Source organism: Belonocnema kinseyi, chromosome 9, assembly GCF_010883055.1.
Source record: "Belonocnema kinseyi isolate 2016_QV_RU_SX_M_011 chromosome 9, B_treatae_v1, whole genome shotgun sequence".
Taxonomy (NCBI): Eukaryota; Metazoa; Arthropoda; class Insecta; order Hymenoptera; family Cynipidae; genus Belonocnema; species Belonocnema kinseyi.
In genome coordinates, this window is record NC_046665.1 from 106151363 (window position 1) to 106175412 (window position 24050).

The 24050-nt window shown below is 27.2% G+C and overlaps 1 protein-coding gene across 4 annotated transcripts in view; it reads right to left on the reverse strand.

The window, feature by feature from the left end:
* Positions 1-1152: 1152 nt before the first annotated feature.
* The window catches only part of LOC117180775 (cyclin-dependent kinase-like 4), a 43463-nt gene continuing 20565 nt past the window's right edge, over positions 1153-24050 (reverse strand). For 2 of the 4 annotated variants that reach the window (XM_033373274.1, XM_033373278.1), the window contains exons 2-6: positions 21962-22151; positions 11749-12096; positions 9848-10114; positions 4480-4641; positions 1153-1518 (exon numbers count right to left, since the gene is read on the reverse strand). In XM_033373274.1, coding sequence (XP_033229165.1) covers positions 1375-1518; positions 4480-4641; positions 9848-10114; positions 11749-12096; positions 21962-22151 — 1111 coding nt within the window. In that variant the 3' untranslated portion in view covers positions 1153-1374. Of the gene's footprint in view, positions 1519-4479; positions 4642-9847; positions 10115-11748; positions 12097-21961; positions 22152-22375; positions 22440-24050 lie in introns of those variants that run through there. The other 2 variants (XM_033373277.1, XM_033373276.1) reach the window with 2 other exon arrangements.

Genomic DNA, 24050 nt, shown 5'->3' on the forward strand with positions numbered 1-24050 from the left:
GTTTATATGGAGCTTGTGGGTTTGGGATTGTTGGTTTGTGGATATGGAGCTTGCGGATTTGGAGCTGTTTGGTGTGGGGTTTGAGGGTTTGTTGATATGGAGTTTGTGGGTTTGGGATTGTTGGTTTGGGGTTTGTACGTTTGTGGATATGGAGATTGTGGGTTTATGGGGTTGGCACGTTTGTTCATATGGAGCTTTTGTGGGTTTAAGTTTGTAGGTTTGTGGATATGGAGTTTGTGGATTTGGGGTTTGTGGATTTTGAGCTTTTTGGTTTGGGGTTTGTGGGTGTGTTGATATGTAGCTTGTAGGCTTGGGGCTTGTGCGTTTGTGAATATGGAACTTGCGGATTAGGAGCTGTTTGGTTTGGGGTTTGAGGGTTTGTTGATATGGAGCTTGTGGATTTAAGTTTGTAGGTTTGTGGATATGGAGTTTGTGGATTTTGAGCTTTTTGGTTTGGGATTTGTGGGTGTGTTGATATGTAGCTTGTAGGCTTGGGGCTTGTGCATTCGTGGATATGGAGCCGGATTTGGAGCTGTTTGGTTTGGGATTTGAGGGTTTGTTTATATGGAGCTTGTGGGTTTGGGACTTGCGGGTTTGGGATCGTTGGTTTGTGGATATGGAGCTATTTGGTTTGGGGTTTGAGGGTTTGTTGATATGGAGCTTGTGGGTTTGGGATTGTTGGTTTGGGATTGTTGGTTTGGGGTTTGTGCGTTTGTGGATATGGAGATTGTGGGTTTGTGGGGTTGGTTAGTTTGTCTATATGGAGCTTTTGGGTTTAAGTTTTTAGGTTTGTGGATATGGAGTTTGTGGATCTGGAGTTTGTGGATTTTGAGCTTTTTGGTTTGGGGTTTGTTAATTTGGGTTTTGTAAGTTCTTGGAGGAAATTTATTCAGAAATTCCGGGTTTTTAACCATTTTTTGAATTTTACTGCAAATCCTGACGTCCTGGTTCAATTGTGGGAATGGATTCGTGTTCAGCGACGCCAAAAACATAAAGTATATTAGAATCCCAGTAGACTCCCAAAACCATTTTGTGGTCCTGTAATTGACTTGCCCATTTATATTAATCTAAACTATTTATGAAGAGAATCAAATGTAAATGTACTTATTTCCGAAGGGGATTCAAATAAAATATGAGTCAAGGAATTTTTGTATAAAAATGTATTTAACATGACTCGTAAAGTAAATAAATAAATTGTTGTAAATAAAGAAAGAATCTCTAAGACGGAATAATAGTGCACTTTCTCACAAAACGTGTTGAACATATAACGACAAACGCAATTCCATTCGAACAATTCAAAAGTAAGGATAACAAGTTCGAGTAAACAATGAGGTAAATATGTATACACATTTTATAAATACAGTTGAGGTTTTTTTAGCCTCTGATAGTCGGCAAATGATCGAAGGTTGTTTGTTGGTGCAAAGACGAACTTCGTGGACGGATATCATTTTGATTGTGATTGTGATTGTACCCAGCTTTTGGAAGTTGAGGCAGGACCATTTGATTGTAGTTTGTATTCTGAAATTGTAATTGAAAATTAACAAATATTTAAAGTTTTATTCAGAAACTAGATGAACATTTTTAAAATAATAATTACTTTAGAGACATTATGAATTAATTCAATTACAAGGAGTTAATTACTTGGATTTTGAGTCTACACTAGATTGCAAGATTGCATGGGATTGCAAAAGATTGCAAAGGTTACATGGATTGACCGGGATTTTTTTATACAAAATTCTACACATCTTTAGAAGAATAATCTGTTTAAGTTCGAAAATATTTTACTTTAAAAATTTTCCATTCTAGAGTTTTATTTTTAAGCGTACATTTTTAATTTAAAGAATTTTGAAATGCAGTCTTGAAGACTTCAACAATTAAAAGGTAAAATCATTCGAAGTTGAGAATTTGTGGTCTAAAATATTTTTATTTTATCAACTGTAAATATAAATAAAACAAATATTTTTAATATAGATTTGCATTTAATTCAAAAATCTTAGTCATTAAAGAAAGTAAAAGTGTGATTGAAACCTTATAAAATATTTTCAATTAAAAATAACTTCATAAGAACATAATATTAAGTAATGGCTTTCATTAAATTAAAAATATTATTTCAGTTTTAAATATTCAATTTTTAACGCATTCAATTTCTAAATTTTTAATAAAGACAAAGAATACTTATTTATTATTAAGCAAAAAATTTAAACCAAATGAACAAATAAAAGTAAACAATTTGAAATTGAATTGTTTGGCATAGAAAGACTTGACGTTAAAAATTCGAAGAGCTTTTAAACGTTGAATGTTACAATTTCAATTGTTCTTTTAAAAAAAATTTAATTTGTAAGAAAATAGTTGAATTTGTATGTATAAATAACAATTAAAAACAAATTATTTTTAGAAAAAATTTCAGTAATTTCAAGAAATATTTAGAAGTTTTGATAAGATTCAAAATTAATTTAAAACATTTAAAATTATTTGAAATCATTTAAACGAAATGTGTGCACCGACAAAATTCGACTGTTAATCCTCAAATTTCGGTGCAAATAGCCACAGCCTAATTAGCAAAATGTAGAGTTTTGCAGATTTCCAAAAATTAAACAAATTTAAAAGCTTTTAAAGAATTGTGAATACCTTTAAAAAATTAAAAAGTTTCCTTTAGATTCCTAGGAAAATTGAAAATGATTTTGTATTAAAAAAAAATTATTTTGATAAAAGATTTAAAAAGATTTGAATAGATTTCTAAAATTGTCAAAAAAGAATCTGGAAGATGTTAAGGAAATTTTTTTAACTTGCAGGATTTTCTAAGAATTGTAGAAAAAATTCGATTCATTTCAAAAATTATTTAAAAGTTCGGGAAAAATTACAAAAACAATTTTAAATTTTTTAAAATTTACAGCAAATTCTAGATTTGGTATTTTTTTTTTAACTTTTCAAAGATGTTCCAACTATTTAAGTTGAAAATAATTCAACTTCTAATTTAATAAATGCTAAGTTTAAAAAATTAAATTGTTTAATTTCTAAAGTTTTTAGCTTAAAATTTCTTAAAATAATATAATTTTTGAAAAATTTAAAGTTTATTGATTGTTTCTTTAATTTAGAGCATTGCAAATCATAATGTACATTTATATTTTTAGAATTCAATTTGAATCATTGAACTCCACATCATTTATAACAGTTAAAAATTCGCAATTTTGCAATTTATATATAAAAATAATTTATGTATAAAAAAAATTGTAGGTTAATTTGGTTTAGAATTCTTAAACTTTGTTGATAATTCGTTTTTTGTTGTAGTAAATTAATCCTTTTGTTTAAAAAATCATCTTTTTTAGTTGAAAATTCCACTTTTTGGTTCAAATTCTTGAATTTGGTCAAAAATTCGTCTTTTCTGCAGTAAATGAATATTTTTGTTTAAAAATTCTTATTTCTTAGCTGAAAATTCTTCTTTTGTGGTAGTTAATTAATTTTTTGTTTAAATTCATCTTTTCTAGTTAAGAATTCCACTTTTTGGTTTTAAATTCCTGAATTTTGTTGAAGATTCTTTTTTTCGGTAGTAAATTAATATCTTGGTTAAAGAATTTATCTTTTTAGCATAAAAATTGTTTTTTTTTTTCGTCAAGAATTCTTGAATTTGGTTGAAAATTCTTTTTTTTGCGGGAGAAAATTAATTTTTTTTGTTTAAAAATTCATCTGTTCAGTTAAAAATTTAACTGGATTTTGAACTAATAACACTTTCTTATAAATGCATTTTTTGGTTGGCAATCCAAAGTTTTAGTTAAAAATTCATCTCTTTGTTTGGAAATTGAACTGTTATGTTAAAAATTCCTTTTTTTAAATTGAAAAATTACTTTGGTATTTTAAAAATTAACTATTTTATTTTTGGTCGAAAATGGATCTTTTTAAAGTAAAAATTAAACTTTTTGTTAAAATTAAATTATTTTGTTAAACATTCATTTTTGTTGTTGAAAATTAATCTAGTTTGGTTGAAAATGTAACTTTTGGTATTTTATGTTATTGGAAATTCGTCTTTTTCGGTATAAAATTAACTTTTTAATCAAAATTTCATATTTTTTCTTTGATAATTCAACTGTTTTGTATAGAAAGTTCGTCATTTTGTCTTCAAAGTGCAATAAATTAGGAAAATTGAACTTTTTGGCAAATTTTTTTGTTTGTAACTTAAGATGATTTTTGTATTCAATAGAAACTTAACTATTTCATTATTTGTTTAAAATCTACCTTTCTTATTTTAAAATTTCAACAATACATGGATTAACTGTCGCATAACATTTAATTAGGTACATTTGAATACTTAGTCTGAAAATTACTTTCTTTATTTTAATTGTTGATTTATTACCGAAGTTTATAATTCACCACACAGTCATCAGTATAAAGGGAACATCGGGTTTTACCTAAAGGCTACGTTACTTTCTTACGTTACTTTCAGATATTTTGTAGAATAAAATTATAAACATTTTAACTACTCACCCTAGATCGATCGCGATACTTTTTAAGCTTTTCAAACTCTTCCTTTTCAACATCTGGCATTTTGAAATGGAAATTTTCAAAATACATATGTTGCAGAAGTTGATCGCAAGTCCATCTCTCATCTGGATCTTTGTTTAGGCACTTTTTAAGGAAATCAATCTGCTATATCAAGTAATAAAAATCTTGTGATTATATTCTTACAAATCAGAATCTCGAAGATTATACGTATTTTTTCTTCATTTTAGAATAGCGCTTTAAAATTCAGGGTGGCCGCTGAACCGGGAATTTTTTGGGACTGGGAAAAACCGGGAAATGACACTGAATTTATTTTTTCACCGGGAATTTTAAGAATTTTTGGATGAAAAACCTGTCAATGTTCGATTTCAAACGTTTTTTTTTTTAAATTAGTTGAATTGTCATCTTTTTTAATTATGTTATTATTCAGTTTATAATGCGTAATTCGAAAATCTTTTGCTTTAAAAATTTTACAGTTTTTATTTTCATTTTTAAGCGTATATTTTTAATTTAAATAATTTTAAAATGCATTCTTGGAGACTGCAATAATTAAAAATTAAAAACGTTTGAAATTAAACTTTTGTGATAAAAATATTTTTATTTGATTAAAAATAAATAAGCAAATCATTTTTTTAATTGAACTGTACTTTAAGTATTGAAAATTGAACAATAATAATTGATTTGACAAAACGATTCTAAATTAAAAAATAACTTCATAATAATAGATTCATAAATGAAGGCTTTTATTAAATTAAAAATATTACTTCTTTATAAAGTAATTCATTTTTAACCCATGCTATGTAAAATTGTTTAATTAAGAAAAAAAAATTATTCAATATTTAGCAATACTTGGCCGTTCATTCATGATGAGTGATTTCCAAACAAATATTCAACGGTAAATAATTCGAAACTGAATTGCTTTTAAACTTTGAACTGTGCCATTTTAATTGTTCTATTTAAAGAAACGCTTATTTTTAAAGTGAAACTGCTGAATTTTTGAATATAAAGAACAATTGAACACAATTGAACTAATTTTGAAAATATTCAAAATTAGTTAAAAACTTAAAATTATTTTAAATAATATAAACAAAATGGATGTACGGGCAAAATTCGGCTATTCGTTGCGAAATTTCGGTGCAAATAGCCACGGCCTAATTTAAAACAAAATGTGGCTTTTTACAAATTTCAACCAAATTTAGAAGCTTTTTTAGAATTGACTTCAAATTAATAAAAACGTTTTTATTTTGAAAAATTATTCTAAGGGAGTATTTGAAAAGATTTCCAAAATTGAGAAATAAGAATCTGGAAGGTTTTAAGGACATTTGTTAAGTTTTGCAGTATTTTCCAAAAAAATTTAGGAAAAATTCGACTTACTTGAATAGATATTTAGAAGTTCTAAAAATGTTTAGAAATAATTAAAATTGTGAAAAAATGTAAATCAACGTGTACATTTTAAAAGATTTTTAAATTAAATTTTGAAGCTTTTTTAAGGTTTTTAAATTATTCAAAATAAAAATAATTTAACTTTTAATTTAAGAAGTGTTCAGTTTGATTGAATTGTTAATGTTTCTAGCTTAAAATTGCTTATAATAATATATTTTTGTGATTTTTTAAATTCATTGATCGATTCTTTAATTTAGATTATTGAAAATGATAACGTTGATTTATGTGGTTGGAATTGAATCTGAATCTTCGAAATCTACAATTCATACAAATTTAAAATTCAGAATTTTGTAGTTGAACTACATTTAATTTAAAATTGTTCAATTGAAAAGTTGATCACCTTTAATTTTATACAAGTACATTATTGTTTGAGAGCCGGGAAAAACCGGGAAATGACTGGGATTTTTTTGGATTTAAACGGCCACCTTGTAATTATAAGAAATATGTGCATAGGTAAGTTTGTTATTTGTAATCTTTTAATCGTTTGGATTAATACTTCACGGTGGCCGCAGCTTAGGGAATATATGGAAATCAGGGAAAAGTTTAGGATTTAAAAAAGAAAAAAATGGCGAGTCAGGGAAATTCTGTAAAAACGCTTTAAAGCAACTGTCAAAAATAACACTATGGCGACTGTTTAAAATTAAAAATCTCACTTATTTCTAAATTTTCTGGGATTCTTTTGAAGTATTTTATGTGATTTTAAAAGATTCTACGAAATTTCAAATATTTCAGAATATTTTGAAAAATTCGAAGAAATTTCACGAGATATTTAAAGAGATTTAAAAAAGTTTAAAATATTTGAGGATATTTAAAAAGATTCGAAAGAATTTTTAATAGACTACCATAGTTTGAAGAGAATATAAATGGCTTTATAGATTTTAAGGTACTTAACAAAATTCCAAGGTATTTTCAAGAGATTGAAAAATTGTCAAGGAATTTGTGGAGATTTCTGAAGAGTTCAGTGATTTTAAGGGATTTTAAAAGTTCATAAAGTATTTCAATAAATTTTCCAGGATTTCAGGGTTTAAAATATTTTCAGGTTTTAAAGAATTTAAAATATTTTAAAAGTTTCCAAGATATTTTCAATTCATTTAAATAATTAACAGAGATTTTTAACAATTGTAAAGATTTTAGGATTATTTTGAAAGTTTCAAGACATTTTTAAGATCTAAAAAAAAAATGATATCCGAGAACAAATTTTCAAAAATTTCCACAACTTCATTTTTTTCCATTAACTATAATTTTTTATCAATTTCGTTGATTTCTTCCCATTTCCCTTAAATACCTCTAAACTTAAAACTTAAAAGTATACATGTTAACTACAACCCGGCATACACAATAGCTAGCGTGTTGAAATTTACAGGCATAAAACACTCAGTTTTCAATTGAAAAAAATTACAAGAACATTTTTCGTGCAAAAATTTTTGTTTCGACTGCTTTAATTGCTTTTAGATTATGTGGTTAAAATATTGCATCAGAAAATGCATAATTGAAATGTATTATGGATCTGGTGAAAACTCGAGTAGTCTTAAGAGCCCTAATGAAGGATTTCGAAAAAATTCCACGGATTTTAAGGGGTTTCCAAATATTTTAACAAATTTAAAAAGATTTAATCAGTTTTCAGGTGATTTAAAAATAATTTCACAAATTTAAAATAATTTCGAAACATTTCAAGAGATTAAAAAAATTTCATCGAACTTCAATGAATTTTTTAGCATTTCTAAAGATTTCAAGATATCTCAAGTAAAATAAGTAAAATAGATACAATTAAATTTGAAAAGATTTCTAGCGATATTTAAAGGAATTTCAAAAGTGTAAGGGATTTCAAAGAATCAAAAGAATTTAAACGGTAAATTAAATTTGAATTTCAGATAATTTCCATGAATTTTAAACAATTTCGTCAAATTTCATAAAAATGTTACGGAATTTGAGAGATTTCCACACATATTAGAAAGTTTTCAGTGATTTCAATGGGTATCAGCTAATTTCGAGGGACTTCCGCGGATTTTAAGGCTTTTAAAAGGATTTTATGAGTTTACCAAATATTTAAATTGATTTTAAACCATTTCACAGGGTTTTAAGAGATTCGAAATATTTCCTCAGATTAAAAAAAAATCTAAACATTTCAAGGGGTTTTACAGGATTTTTATTTTTCCCAATTATGTCAGAGGATTTCAAAGAATTTTTTAGGTTCTCCAATGATTTGAAGGGATTTCAAGGATTTCAAGGATTTCAAGGGGCTTTAAGGTATTCAAAGAAATTTCACAAGATTAAAGATTCCAAAGTATTCTAGGGATATAAACGGGTTTTTACAGAACTCAATGAATAAGTTTAATTTTATTTCTCGAGAATTTCCACGGAGTTTAAGCCATCTCGTCAGATTTCATAAAAATGTCAAAGAATAAACCAAAATTCCAAACATATCAGAAGATTTTAAGGAATTAAAAAGGTTTTTTATTGAACTTTAAGGGACTGAAACGGATTCTATGGATTTTAAGAGTTTTCCAGAATTTTTAAATTAATGTTGAAAGATTTAATCGGTTTTCAAGAGATTTAAAATTATTTCCACGGATTTTAAGGTGTTTCGAAACATTTCAAGAAATTTTAGAGGAGTATTACGTCTTCCAAATATTTCAGAGGATTTAAAGGTATTTCAAGGAACTTTACTAGATTAAAAGATTTTATTAAATCTCCAAGGATTTGATTAATTCTCCAAATATTTTAAGGAATTACGAAGATTTCTAGGGATTTAAACGGATTTTAAAGAACTTTAATGAATAAGTTTAATTTAAACAGTTTTTAAGAATTTTCAAATGATTTATTATTTTTTGAATGGAATTGTACGTTTTGCAAGGATTTCAAGAGCGTGTAAGGAATTCTAAACGATTTCAAAACTTGTCAAAAATTTGAGGGCAATTCAAAGAATTTTGTAGGATGTCCAAAGGTTTAAAAGGATTTATGGGGAACATAAGAAAATAAAAAAAAAATTAATTAAATCTAATGTTAAGGTATTTCAAAAATCTCCAGAGATTTTAACGTTTTTTTATTTAAAAAAACCTTGAAGAATAAATTTATTTCAATTTATATTCAACAAACTTCAAATGATTTATACTTTATAGAATAAATTATTTCAAATTTTATTTTAAGGGATTTCCAACCAATTTCAAGGATTTTATTGTATTAATCAATATTTCCAAAAGTTTCAAAGGATTTCAAGAGATTCCAAAATATTTTCATATAAATTTCAAATAAAATTTAAGAGATTTTAAAGATATCAAGTTAATTCACAAATTTCTGCTGTGTCAAGTTTATTTGTGCAGTCTCTATTTTAGTGCATTTTCATTTGAGATTATGAGTTGTTGAAAATAAATAGCTCCTTTGTAATTTCTCTACTTTTTACATTAATTCCTTCAATTTGGTTTGTAATATTGATTCCAATTATGATTATCGTAGAATTGTCTTCTGTATAATAATTTTCTATGAAGAAATTTCTATAATCCATAGTAGCGCAAACTTTCATTTATTCCAAGGACCGAGGAACGTAAACATTTATATATTCCAAGTTTTCAGGGGCCCCTATCTCTATCGCGAGTAAGCGTGTGTGCGTCCTTGGATTTGCGCAGCTGCACTCTTCGGGACTCTTTTTAATTGGTCCGCCACTGCCGTGGGAGAGACCGAACATGGACAGTGGTGGGAGATGAAAGTGATTCGCCATTTGAAATTTCCAATCGTGTGAGGCTTATAATAAGTGAGCGTCGGAACAAGCGAGCTTTGGAATTAGTATAAGTTCACTGTAAACCCCTTGATAGTTAGGGAAAATAAAAAAAATTCGTTAGGGAAAAGTTAGGTAATTTTGAAAATGAAGTTTTGCGGCAACCCTGATACTTTTGGATTTGGTCTGAACACTTGCCTGCACTGGATTACTCGCTCTATCTGGAAGAGCAATTTCCAATGGAGTTAGTGATTGTGGAGTGGGTAGGGTGACACCGGCAAAAAATTCGTTTTGTTGAAAAATAACCATGTGTCTCGGTAGAAGATCACCTAGTGTTCTCCTTATCAGGTACAATTGATCGACGTCTGATTTTCCCGGCCAAAGAGCCTCTCCTCTGACCAATTCGGCAAACACGCATCCGATCGCCCATACGTCGACCGGTGTTCCATACTGGGTGTCACCAACCTAAAATTTAAAAATGGTTTGCTTATTCACTTTTTAATAATAATGATGGAATCAAAATCGAACTCGCACCAGCCAAACCTTTAGATCTTCGATTTTTATTCATTTTGACCACTTAGGGGTCGGTGCTTAAACTACGTTACTAATTTGAGAGGGGGGGGGGGTCACGATAAAAATTATGATTGTTAACAGGTTTCAGGGGGGGAGGGGCAGTGAAAGTAACGTTGCGAATTTAAATATAATGTTGAGTACATTTCTTTATGATAAATTTTACGAAAGTTTTGTATTTGTTTGTATGTGGTAAAAATTCTACTATGTGGTTGAAAATGCAACTGCTGTTAAAAATTCCTTTTTTTGGTAAAACTTGGTCAACTTGGTTGAAATTTGAACTATTTCTTTAAAAATTATCTTCTTTTTTGTCTGAAAAGTAACGTTTTTTGAAATTAAAATTCAAGTATTACATTTCCAGTTGAAAATTGATCTTTCTTAGTAAAAAATTACTTCTTTTCATTTGAAAATACATGTATTCTGTTGGAAATTCATGTTTTTTGGTATAAACTTAATATTTTTAGTTAAAAATTAATCTTTTTCGTTAAGAATTCATCTCGATGGTTTAAAATTGTTCTTTTTGTCGCAAACTCATATTTTGGTGCTGCATTCGACTGTTTTGATTTAAATTAAATTTATTTTTGGTGAATTACCATCAATTAGACCTTTTGTTAAGGATTCATCTTTTCTGATTGAAAATTCAACTAACTTGTAGAAAGTAGAACTGCTTTGTTGAAAAACAACACATTTTTTGTGAAGATTCATTTTGGTTAAAAATTTGAAATTTTTATTGAAAATTGATTTTTTTTTTGATAATTTAACAATATGGTTGAAAATTAATGTATTTTGCTGAGGATTCAACTTTTTTCTGAAAATTTGTCTTCTTTGGTTAAACTCAATTGTTTTTAGTCAAAATTAAAATAGTTATTCAGTTTAATTATTATTTGCGTATGAGATTCCGAATGTATGGAAAACTAAGAATTATTTCAATGTGCAATAAAATTTGTTCTGAGAACGTTACGATAATAAACAAATAAATGTGAGTGAGAAGAAAAACGAAAGGGATTACAAAACGTATCACGAGATTGTTTCTTCAAAAAATTATAAGCAACTAAGTAATGGATTTTATCGAATGTTTTTAAAGATAAATAGTTAAATGATAGTAGAGTATTTCTACAGTGTAAATTACTATTTTTAATAATTTACTATAAATTGTATAAAAAATTTATCAATCTATTGTAACCTTTTCTAGGTCTTTTAATCGACTAAATACTTCGATCATAGCAACTAATGAAATTTTAAACTCAAAATATATGCAGGAATTTACAATTTCGCCAATCTGTGGATTAGAAGTCCCGCGCCTAAAAGTTTAGCGCCTAAATTTCACAGCGCTTAAACGCCGCATCACCTAAAGTACCGCCTGAAATTGCAGGGCCTAAACTTCCAACGCCTAAACCTGACGCGCCTAAAAGTTCAGCGCCTAATCTTTGCACTGCCTAAACTTCCGCGCCTAAACCTCCCGCGCCTAAAAGTTCAGTGCCTAAACCCTGCATTGATAGAGTCCGAAATTTCAATGAAAATTAACCTACCAATAATTCTGGAGCTCTATACCATCTCGTCGCGACATATTCCGTGTAATTTTCTCCAGGACTTAGCATCCTCGCAAATCCAAAATCACAGAGTTTTACAACACCATCGGCTGTGATGAGAATATTTTCTGGTTTGATGTCCCTGTGAACACACCCAAGTCTGTGGCAATAAGCGATTCCTTGCAAAATTTGCCAAATAAACTGTTTCGTTGTTAATTCGGGGCAACCCTTTGGATATTTTTCCATTTCATGAAGAAGAGTGTGTTCGCAATATTCGAAAACCAAATGCAGTTTTCTTTTTCGCCTGAAGACTTCCAAGAGGTTGACTAGGTTAGGGTGCTTAAGATTCTGAAACAATTAAAATTATTACTTTGGAAAATTGTATACCTTAAAATTCAAATTATAAACAATTCAAAAATCTATTATTCCAAATTTTCCCAAATCCAAATTTTTAACTGTTAGGTCAAAAATATTTTTGAAACAATAATTAATAATTGCTTCCTCATAGAGGGAGGTTTGTAATGACCTAAATTTTCTAATCTAATTTTTTGACCCAATTGAAGAACTTTTCAAGACGGGTACTTTCTCATTAAGCTTTTAGAGTGATAATCCAAAGTTCTGTGGTTCGATTCCCAGTAGAGCGACAAAATTTGATTAAAAAAAAAATGCAATTAAAAAATTTTTTAAATTTATTTTCTATCTTGTTTGAAAATGTCGTTAAGTATTTTTTGTTATTTAAAGATTTAACTTGACCGATATGTTTATTTCTATTTTCATGGTGTTGAAAATAATAAATCGTCAATCAAAGAAATAATTTTAAACTAAATACGTGGATTTTCAACGAAATACTTAAATTTTCAATTAAAAAAGACAAATTTTCATCTATATGGTTGAATTTGGAATTAGAAAAGATAAATTTTCAAACAAAAACGGAACAGGTAAATTTTCAGTTAAAGAAATTAATTTTCAACTAAACGGATGAATTTTAAACTAAAGTGATGAATCTTCAACTGGATTAGTTGAATTTTTGTACCAAATAGATTAATTTTCAACCAAAAATAGAATAGTTAAATTTTCGGTTAAAAATGTAATTCTTAACTAAAAAAAAGGATTTTTAGCGAAATAGTTGAATTTTCCACTGGAATAGTTGCATTTTTAGTTAACAAAAAACTGATTTTTAAGAAACGTTTTCAACCAGGGATGAATTCTCAATTAAAATTATGATTTTTCAATAAAAAAATTCATTAAAAAAATAATTTTAACTTCAACCAAGTAGTTGAATTTTGAACTAAGAAAGAATGAATTTTGCAACGAACGATATAACAAATTTTTCAATTATAATTCAGAAATGTTACTTGTTTGAAATACTACTTCTATACTCTAAACACTACTTGAAGTTCTTTATATAAAATTTTCAAGAAGGATCTTTCGAATCATGAAAAATTCTGACTTCGAACAGAGATTATTTTAAATTTCTTTCTTCTAAATCTGAATTAAAATTCTTTTTAAAAATTGCCGTTCTATAAAAAAAAAAAATTCCCTGTTACAAGTGAAATTATATTTCTTTACGGAAACTACCTATCGTAACATAAAAACGATAATTATTTTCCAAATTTCCTATTCCAAGTCAAAAGATAAATGAGAAATAAGCTCACCGTAAAATAGTTAAAATTTCTAGGGTGCACGTGAACAAATAATTTTATTAATATTAAAACTTTGAAAGTGTATTCTTAATTTCCTATTGCAATAAAAACTCTTTGGATTTATGAGAACAACTACTATCCAATTTCAATAAAAATAAGTATTCTTGAACAATAATTAATTATAATAATTCAATTAGAGTAAACTGAGATAATCTGAAAAATCTAAACCGTAAATAAATAAATAAATTCATTAATTAATTAAAAACATTCATATGCCCTGCGAATGTAGATCAAGTAGATATCACTTTTCTTTAAATAAATTCCCGGCCATTTCTCGATCTTTTCCAAGTAAATAAAATTCCCGGTCAAAACAACACCCTGAAAAGGCTCTCAAATCATATATTATTTTCTGTAAAATCCCCAAAAAAATGTTAGAAAATAAACCGAGTTTTTTTCTAAAGAAAGGGCAATAAGTGCGCGCCTAGCGCGCACAATGTTCTAATTCATTAAAATTCTAATTGAAATCGACGAGCAATGAAGCCCTAACTGACAGAAAGAATGAATTGAAAATACCTAGACATGAATAATTATCTTAGAGACTGAATAATAAATTAATAAAAGAATCGCTGAACATAAAAACGAGAAGGTTTCTTCCCATTTTTTGCTCTGTGATAGGTCTACTTTGACTTAATCTTTGCACGCGATCTTGACTGAAATTATGCATATATAAGTCAAGCTGCAGAAATGCGAATTCTCCAGGATGTAGGTATGCAAAGCCATACTCTTTCGTGATCTCGAGAAGCGATTTTACTCTTGACTATAGTTTATATGCATGAGCAAAAATCCTTGGCGTTAAAGAAAATGTCAAAGGTTTGCACTCGTTTAAAGGAGGACTAATTTAACCAAATTTTACTCCGCAAGAGGATTATTTTCATTTATGACTTTGTGGAGCTCTACGCCTGGGGTGCTTACTAAAGAGATTGATCAGCGACTCATTTTATTATTTGAAGAAAACAGACGAAAGGAAATTAATTATTCGGGGGTTTTAAAACCACTAAAAATTCCTATTTTGATGTACACTATTTCTTGGAAATAATCATTTGTATAACTTTTGTTTTCAAGTTTTGGAAAAAATAAATTTGGAATCATTTTAAATTGAAAATATCCAATGTTTAAAATTAAATAATTTTGAAAGGAAAAATATCTTTTTTATAAAACTGAAAAGATTTAAGAATTGAAAGATGTAATTTAAAGGTTTTTAGAAAGAACAGATTGACTGTTTTAATAGAAAAAATGTTTCATTAGAAAAAACTTATTTTATTGTTTAAAGAAAACAGAAAAAGGGATATAATTAGACTGGAATTTTAAAACCACCCAAAAGTAAGATTCAAGATGTTGAAAAAAATTCAATTTCAAATCATTCGAAATTGAAAAGATCGAATTTTTAAAGCCAAATCATTTTGTAGGGAAGAATATACTCGTTTCAAAACTGAAAAAATTTAAGAATTCAAAAGTATCATTCTTAAATTCCACCTCTTAAAATTGATATTTTTTATTTGAAGCGATAAAAATGAATGTAAAAATTAAAGCACTCAAAGTGAAATTCTTTTGAATTACAATCTTTTTAAATTGACCTTGGCAATTTTTAAATTTAGAAATTTGTGCAATTAAACCGCAAAATAATTTTTTTTTACATTTTTAAATCTTTGAACTGTTTAATATTTATAAAAAGTTTAAACTAAAAAAATTTCAGTTTAATTGCATTTCATTTTTAATTCTTTGTTTAGAAAGTGTTAAAAACTTTTTTATATACGTAGAAATTATTGAGCGCTTGAATAACGAATTTCAGAATTACAAATTTGTTAAGCTTAATTTAAAAAAGTTTAAAATAAAAGAGTTCCCCTTTACGTGCTTCAATTCGTAGTACAGTTTTAATTTATTTCACTGCAAATTTTTTAGGTTTTGAGGGTTCCGAATTTTTTAACTTTAATGAGCGAAAAAAATGTTGGCGAACCGGGGAAAAACAAGGCATTTTTGTCCTCGATTAAAACTGCCACCCTTTTCTTTCTTATGGCAATTTGAAATTAATTTACTTTTTCAAAATTTGAGAGAAAGCAATTATTATAAAACAATTATTTAAGTTATTATTTTCAAGAAATTGTTGTCTTCAAAATATTAATATTTCTTCTAACTTTGTGTGGTTTTAAAGCCCCCAGAGTAATTCGTTCCATTTTTTCTGTTTTCGTTAAATAATAAAATGAGTTTTTCACTTTTTCTATAATAGAAAACCCTGTTCTTCCTTAGAAACCTTTAATTTCTCCCATTTTCTCGTTTTTTGACTAAATGCGAACTGAACTATTTTCCAATGGGCAAATCCAACCATTGGTTCAAGGTGGAACTATTTTCTTGAATAACTTTTTTTGTTGAAAATTCAACTACTTTTGGTTAAAAGTTGAAATACTTTATTAACGATTTATTTTATTGGTTGAAGATTTAAGCATTTTATTGAAAACTCGTTTTGTTTTTATTCAAAATTATTATATTTATTCTGGAAATTTAATTATTAAATTTGAAATTAAAAATTGATTGTTTCTTATGGAAAATTCAACTGTTAAAATTTGCATTAAGAATTCTTATTTTGAAATTGAAAATTTGTTTGGTTGAAAATTCAACTGCTTAGTTGATAGTTATACTAATATGTTAAAAATGTATTTTATTGGTTAAAGATTTAAATATTTTGTTTGAAATTTGTATTATTTGGTTGAAAATACATTTTGTAAGTTTGTTGTTGAAAATTCCACTATTTGGTTGAAAATTCGTCGTCTCTGTGGAAAATTATTCTTATTGGTTCCAAATCAATTTTTTTTTGGTTAACAATTAATTTTTGTTGTAAAAATTAATTTTTTTGTTAAAAATTAATTTTTTGAACTTCATATTATAGTTTTATATTTTTTGGTTGAATATTGATAGATTTTATTTCAAAATCTAACTATTTCGCGTAAAATAAATTTGTTGTAAAAAATGTATGTATATGGGTTGAAAATTTAACTATTTCTTACAAAAAAGTCACTTATAATATACAGTATTGCGAACAATGAAAAAATATACCTTAATATCATTAAAATCACCATAGTTATGAAAGTTTAAGAAAAAGGACAAAAATTTTCCATTTGAAATACCTCCTTTCTTTATTTAAAAAAATATTATTTTAGGTTTTTTCTTTTAACAGCTTAAAGAAGGAATACTAGAATTTATATCAATATTACTGACAATATCTAAAGGGCTTCAGATGATTTACCATGGAATTGTTCTAAACTAACTAAACAATTTCTTAATAATAATTATAGTACTTTGGTTTGTGTGATTTTATTTTGAAATTTGGTAAAATAATTAATAAAAATCTTGTAAACAAATTATTTGTCGTTTATTCAATTGACAATTGACATTGAAACAAGCGCACGCAAAGTTGCAATTTCACCGTTTGAGATTTTAATTTGCAACCTTGATGATTACGACGGGTTACAATGCTTTAAAAACATATATAAGCGCTCTAAGGCTTGAATATTCAATTGTTTTGTTGAAAAAATCATCTTCAGAATTAAAAATTCTATTATTTTTCTGGAAAATCTACTTATTTGCTTAAAAAATCAACTGTTTTGTTGAGAATTTATGTTTTTTTATCATTAAATATTTTTATTTTTGGCTTCAAAATCCAACTATCTGATTGAAAATTTAACTGTTTTTGGTTGAAGTTAAACATTTTTTGTTTGAAAATTGGTCCAATTGGTTAAAAATTAATTTCTTTATATTGAAACTTCGACTGTTTTGTTGAAAATTCGTATATTTTGCTCAAAACTTGAACTATTTAGCTGTAAATGCAACTGGTCGGTTAATAATAAATTCTTTATTAAAAACTAATCTTTTCGGACATAAAAGTAAATTTTTTCTAAAGCAGTTGACTTTTTAGCATGCAAATAGAACGCTTTCGTTGAAAATTAATCTCTTTTGGTAGAAAATTTAACTTTTATTGTATGAAATTCAGGTAATTTCTTGAAAATTCGTCTTTGTAGTAAAAATTATCTTTTTGGTTGAAAATTTATCCTTTTTGGTTAAAGAAGCAACTGCTGGAAAATTAATCTACTTTAGTTCAAGATTCAACTATTTTTTTAGAATTCGCCTTTTTTGAATAAATTACTTAAAATGTTTTTGATTTTAAATAACAATCTTTTTAAATTTAAATATAAACTATTACTCTTGTCGTTGATAATATAATTCATCTTCTTGGGTTAAAAATTAAAATACTTGGGTAAAATCTTTTCGATCATTAATTTTTTTAACTGAGAGCGTTTTGTAACCTCGAACTATTAAGTATTAACGTGAGAATTGTGAAAACTGTTTTATAAAATAAAGTGATTTTCTGTTAAATAACTTCTTCGTATGTGTATTTGGACCGATTATTCAAGATCAAGCTCTCATTTTAAACGTGATACTCAACGTTCCGCAAACGTTTTAAGTACGTAATCAGGAAAAACATTCATTTTAACGTGTAACAGCAAACTTTCTTTCTTATTTACGTAAAATATTTAGTTTACCCTTATCTCCGTACTAGAAAAAAAAATATCGAAATATTTTTTACCTTTAAGAAAAATCCACCGGAAATGGTTCATACGTCACTGACTGTTTGCGTTTGAAGATCCTGGATTTAAGCCGACTGTCAGTCTCAAAACCGGGCTCAAATCCAAGTTCGATTGTATTTCATTCAAAATTCAACTCTTTTCCATTGAATATTAATATTTGAATTGCAAATTCGACCATTTTATTGCAAATCAATTTTGGGTACAGGTAAAAAATTTGTCTTTTTGGCTTGAAAAAATAACAATTTGTTTGAAAATGCAACTTGTTCTGGTTGAAGTTTAATCTTTTTTTATTGAAATTTTGGCTGTTTGGTAGATAATAATACGCTTTTAGTTGAAAATTCAACTAACTTCTTAAAAACGCAATATATGCAGACCTATTTCCCCCTATTTCCTTTCCCCAATCTAATTCTTTCTCTTTATTTATTTTCTTTAAATAATAAAATAATTTTTTTCTCCTGTGCGCACTTGATGATGGGAGGAATTATGAGGAGCAGGTGCAGAACACGCGAAGATATTGACCGTGCGGCTTTATTGACCAGTGGCTAGTGGCTGTTTCTCGTATGCTCTTGAATGTGTTGGTTAATTCGTAAAATTTCCTGCATGCAGGAAAGAAACTTTTTCCAAAGGGCACTGTAGAAAACTGATTGCAATTCTGATAAAATTTATTGTAGTTCATACTATAATCTTGGTGTTTTTATAATCTAAAGGGAAGTTGTTACTCGATTATGCGGTGAACGCTAAGGTTTAGGTCCACAGGTTCATTCACCCCTAGCAATAGTCATCCTTATCTTTTTAATTCACCCGGAAATATAAATTTAAAATTAAATTTTTTATTATTATTGGATGACCTTGAATTTGATTGACCTTAATCCTTCAAATTTTTTAGTTTTATTTGACAGTTAATTTACCATTTTTGAAAATGTGGTATTTATAAGCGATACCGATATTTTCAAAACTGCTTTGGATATTTTTTGAACGTTTTTCAATATAAAAGGGAAAACTTTGAAATGGATTGGGATTTCTATGTGGAATTTTATTCAATTTTCAATAAAAAACCATAAAGTTGATAAAATAAAGGACAGTTTTAATTTCAATAGCAGCAAATAATAAAACGTTCTTATTGGTAAAAGATATCTGTCAAAATATTTTTTGAGTTTGAAAATATTTTTTAAAGAATTCCTTTTTATTCCCTGTTTTTCAGAAACTTACCCCTTTTCAGGTTTTTTCCGCTTAAACGTGAGCTGCAACTATTTTTGGTTTCGAGGTCATTTTTTTTTGTTTGTTAAAAATTCAACTGTCTTCTAAACTACTTATGAGTTTGACTTGGAAATTCAAATATTTGGTTAAAAATTTAACTTTTTCGTTGAAAATTTGTCTTTTGATTGAAAGTCCAGCTATTTATTTGCAATTGTAATTATTTGGTTGAATTTTTTTAAAATTCAACTATTCGGTTTAAAATGATATTTTTCGTTGAAAATTCGTCTCTTGATTGAAACTTTAACTATTTATTTGTAACTGAAACTGTTTGGTTGAAATTTGTTCTAGTTGGAAATTTTACTTTTTGGTTGGAATTCATCTTTATTGTTTGAAAATGATCTTTTTTGTCGAAAACTCACCTTTTCTGTTGATAATTCAACTGCCTTCTCAAAAATCGTCCCTTTGGCTTGAAAACTCCACTATTTGGTTAAAAATTCAACTATTGTGTTTAAAAATCTTCTCTTTTTATTGAAAGTTCAACTATTTCTTTCTGAATGGAAATGGTTGAAAATTAATTAATATTTTTTTGAACATTCAAATATTTTGTTGACAATTTATCTTTCTTGATACAAAAATTATATTTTTGGTTGAAAATTGATTTTTTCATGTTGATCATTCAATTGTCTTCTAAAAAATTCGTATTTTTTATTTGAAAATTCAATCATTTAATTGATAATTAATATGCTTTGTTTGCAGATTTCTCTCTTGATTGCAAGTTTCACTAAGGTTTGTAAATGCAACTATTTGAGTGAAAATTATTATTTTTTATTTATTTCAACTATTTGGTAAAAAATTCAAATATTGTGTTGAAAAATTTTCTCTTTAATTGAGAGTTCAACTATTTCTTTCTGAATAAAAATGGTTCAAAATTAATTTATATTTTTTTGAACATTCAAATACTTTGTTGACAATTTATCTTTCTTAATAAAAAATTATATTTTTGGTTGAAAATTATTATTTTTTATTTATTTCAACGATTTGGGTGAAAATTCATCTTTATAAGTCAAAATTATATCTTATTTTTAAATTCATCTTTATGAGGTGAAAATAATTTTTTTTTAAAATTAGTCTTTTGGTTAAAAGTTCATCAATTTGCTTTTGAATATGCAATGGTGTTGTTAAAAATTATTATTTATTTTAATTCAACTATCTCATTGAAAATTACACTTTTTGTGAAAATTCACATTTTAGGTTGATAATTCAACTGTTTTATAAAAAAAAATCACCTTTTTAAATTGAAAATTCCACTATTTGGGTAAAAATTTAACTATTTTGTTAAAAATCTAATTATTTTGTTAAGAATTCAACTATTTTGCTAAAATAATTTTATTTGGATAGAAAGTTCATTTTTTACATTAGAAAATTTTTGGTTGAAAATTGATCTTACATGGTTGAAAGTGAACTTTTCTGTTAAAAATTCAACACGGTCTTCTAAAAAACTCGTCATTTTGGTATGGAAATTAAACTAATTGGTTAAAGATTCAATTGTTTCGTTGAAAATTTGTCTTTTGATTGCAATTTCAACTATTTGTTTGTAAATGCAACTGTTACGTAGAAAATTATTTTTTTTTGTAATTTAACTATTTGGCTGAAAATTCATTATTTATTAGTATAAAATGATTGGTTTAAAATTTGTTCTTGAAAATTCATCTTTCAGGTTGATAATTCAGCTATCTTCTAAAAAAATATTCTTTTTGGATTCTAAAGTTCCATGATGTATTTTGTTAAAAATTCAATTACTGTGATGAAAATTCGACTTTTTAATTGAAAGGTAAAATATTTGGTTGTAATTGTACCTGTTTGCTTCATAATTTTTTCCATGAACTATTTGTTTAAAAATTCATTTTTGTATGTTGAAAATTTAACAATTTTGTTAAAAAAGCATATTTTTTTTGTCGAAATTTGAAATGTTTGGTTGAAAGTTCGTCCTTTTTCTAGAAAATAATTTTTTTGGATTGAAAATCCAAATCTTTGGTAGAAAAGTTCTTGGTTAAAAATTCATCTTTCTTGGTTGAAAATTCATATTTTCGCCTTGAAATTTCGACTATTTGTTTAAAAATTAAAATATTTGGTTCGAAATTTAATTATTTCATTAAAAGTCAGCTCTTTTCTAAACTCTTGAGCTTTTTACTTGAAACTCAACTCTGTTAAAAATCGTCTTGGAGTTGAAAATTCACCTCTTTTAGTGAAATTTATTTTTGAAGTCCTTAGAAATTAAACTTTTGAGATTAGACGTTTTTGAATAAACGTTTTTTAAGATTTAATTTAAAAATGCATAAAAGTTTAATTTTGTCTACTTAATCTTCAGCTTTAACAGTTTGAACTTTTAAATTTCAATCACCGGGATTTTTTTTTTGGATATAAAAGTGGCCATCCTGTGAGAAGAAAATATTTCGAAAATTGAAGGGAAATTTTTTATTTTTATATTCATAAGAAAAAATGTTTAAAAACCTTTTATGATATTAAGTGCCTGGACATTTTAGTTGAGAGCGAAAAATTATTAAGTAAATTAAAATTTCAGATGATACAATTTGATAGAGTAAATTGAATTTTTTTCGTAATTAAAGGGTTTCGATCTCAATAATCTTCGAACTTATATATTATTATCTAATTTCTTGTTTTGTTTTTTAATGATTCCTCTCGAGAGTTTTAAATATATTTATATTTTATACCAACCTTGAGAAGACGTATTTCTCTGAGGGCAATCTTTCTGATAAGGGGGTCGTCTTCCGTCTGTTGAAATTTTTTAACAGCCACAAGTCTTCCAGTTTGTCGGTCTCTGCATTGGAAGACGACCCCATAGCTTCCTTCTCCAAGACGTCCCAGCCTTTCATATCTTTCCATAGTCTTGCTTGGCGCACGCGACCTTAAATCAAAATTAAAAAGAAATTTTCAAAATTTTAATTAGTCTTCTTAGGTGTTCTTTCTGAACTTAAATTTGAATCCATAAGATTTGTAGAGAACGGATTAAAGAAATAAACTAAAGATATTCAGATCTTTCTTCAAAGGAATCAAGAACTAATTGATTCTTTTTTCGTTAGAGGTTTGTAAAAAAATTTAGATAAAATTTTTGTTGTTGAAAATACACACTTTTTATATTTGGCAAGACATGGCAATGTAAATTGTTGTGTAAAAAGCATACTATCACGCTGGGTGCTGAAGGCCTGACTGCCTTCAATCTTGTCAGTGACCAAGGGTCAAGCTCCCCTAGAGGTTCGGTTTTCTTCAAAATACGCAAGCGCCGTGTTATTACATACTTTAACGAGGATTTCAAAGACGTTTGAAACATTAGTCATTTCCACGACTCAAATAGTAATTTTTTTTCATTTTGTTTGATTTAGAATAATTATTCAGTTTAGCGCTAATTAATCATTTGATAATCGACAGTGAATCGCTACTACATATATCAATTCCCCTGTGCTTCCCCTATTTGTCATTTTTTCGTTCACTTCGAAATGAATTAATAGAAACCCAATAAAAAAATCCCATTAATGAATGAAATTCATTTTTTTCAGTTAAGATGCAAGTATTTTGTACAAAATTCGTCTTTTTACATCCTCATCCTAATGAGAAGATATTGATTTTATGTAGAAAATGGCTTTCGGGGATTTCATCAAATGTCGACGTTTTGAACCCCCTGAGTCAGAAACACACGGTAACATTTGTAGGAATTATTCGATTCGATTCCCCTTTGGCACACTTTATAAGGATATGAAAAGAAAGGAAAAATTCGTTAGCCAGCTTTTTTGAAGAAATTTAAAAAAGTTAGGGAATTTTGAAAATTTTGAGGACAACTTTTTGAATATTTGAAATTTGTTTCGACAGCTATTTATAGTAGATCAAAATACGAACAATTTGTCCCCAAAACTTTTTTGATCAAATAAAAGTTACCAAAGTTATAGAATTTTCAAAATCCAAAAAATCAAACGAAAATTAACATTTGAAGCCAAACAAAGCGTGATATGGGAAAAAGTCCAGAGAAAAAAAAGTTACTTTTTCAAGGCCCTACAAGATTGTCTGAACAACTTTTTGAATTTTGATGAAAAAAAATCGAAAATTCAAATTTTGTTCGCACAAAAAATAATGAATTGAGTGGCCAGAAACGAAAAGGGTCCGAGCGCTCGAAAACGCGAAAAAGTTTTGTCCAAACGTCTTGTGATATCAAAATTTCGAAATTCAAAAAATGAAATTTATAAAAATATTTTCTTGTAGAGAATGACAAGATGGAACTTTTTTTTCTTTAGAGTTTTTCAAACCGATTTATATTTTTTATAATAAAAAGGAAAAAGTGATTAGAAAATGTTGCCAAATTAATTATTTTTTGAAACATAAATCGTCTCAACTCAAACAAATATTATCGAAACTTTCTGAAATTTGGTATACACATGCATTATACCCTAGCGATGCCTACGATGTGGATAATTAAGTTAAAAATGCTAATTTTTCAATAATAATTAATTGCAAATGGAGACCTGACGGTAAGCACGTTTTCTTAGCTTCAACGACAAAAAGTATCGAGTGAACTTCAAAGTTGAAACAACTTCCAGTGAGACATTTGTTCCTTAACATTGGAGGAAGATTTCCTGCAATTTTTAGGTTAATTCATTGAAAATTGAGGGAAATATCCATTTTGTAAGAAAACAGGCGATGCCATATACTATTCCATCGTTGGCAGTTTCAAGCACTTCTCAACGTTAGTACTCTCGCTTGTCGGTTTTTGATTCGCAATCATGAAACCAATAATAAATGGAACTAATATTTCAAT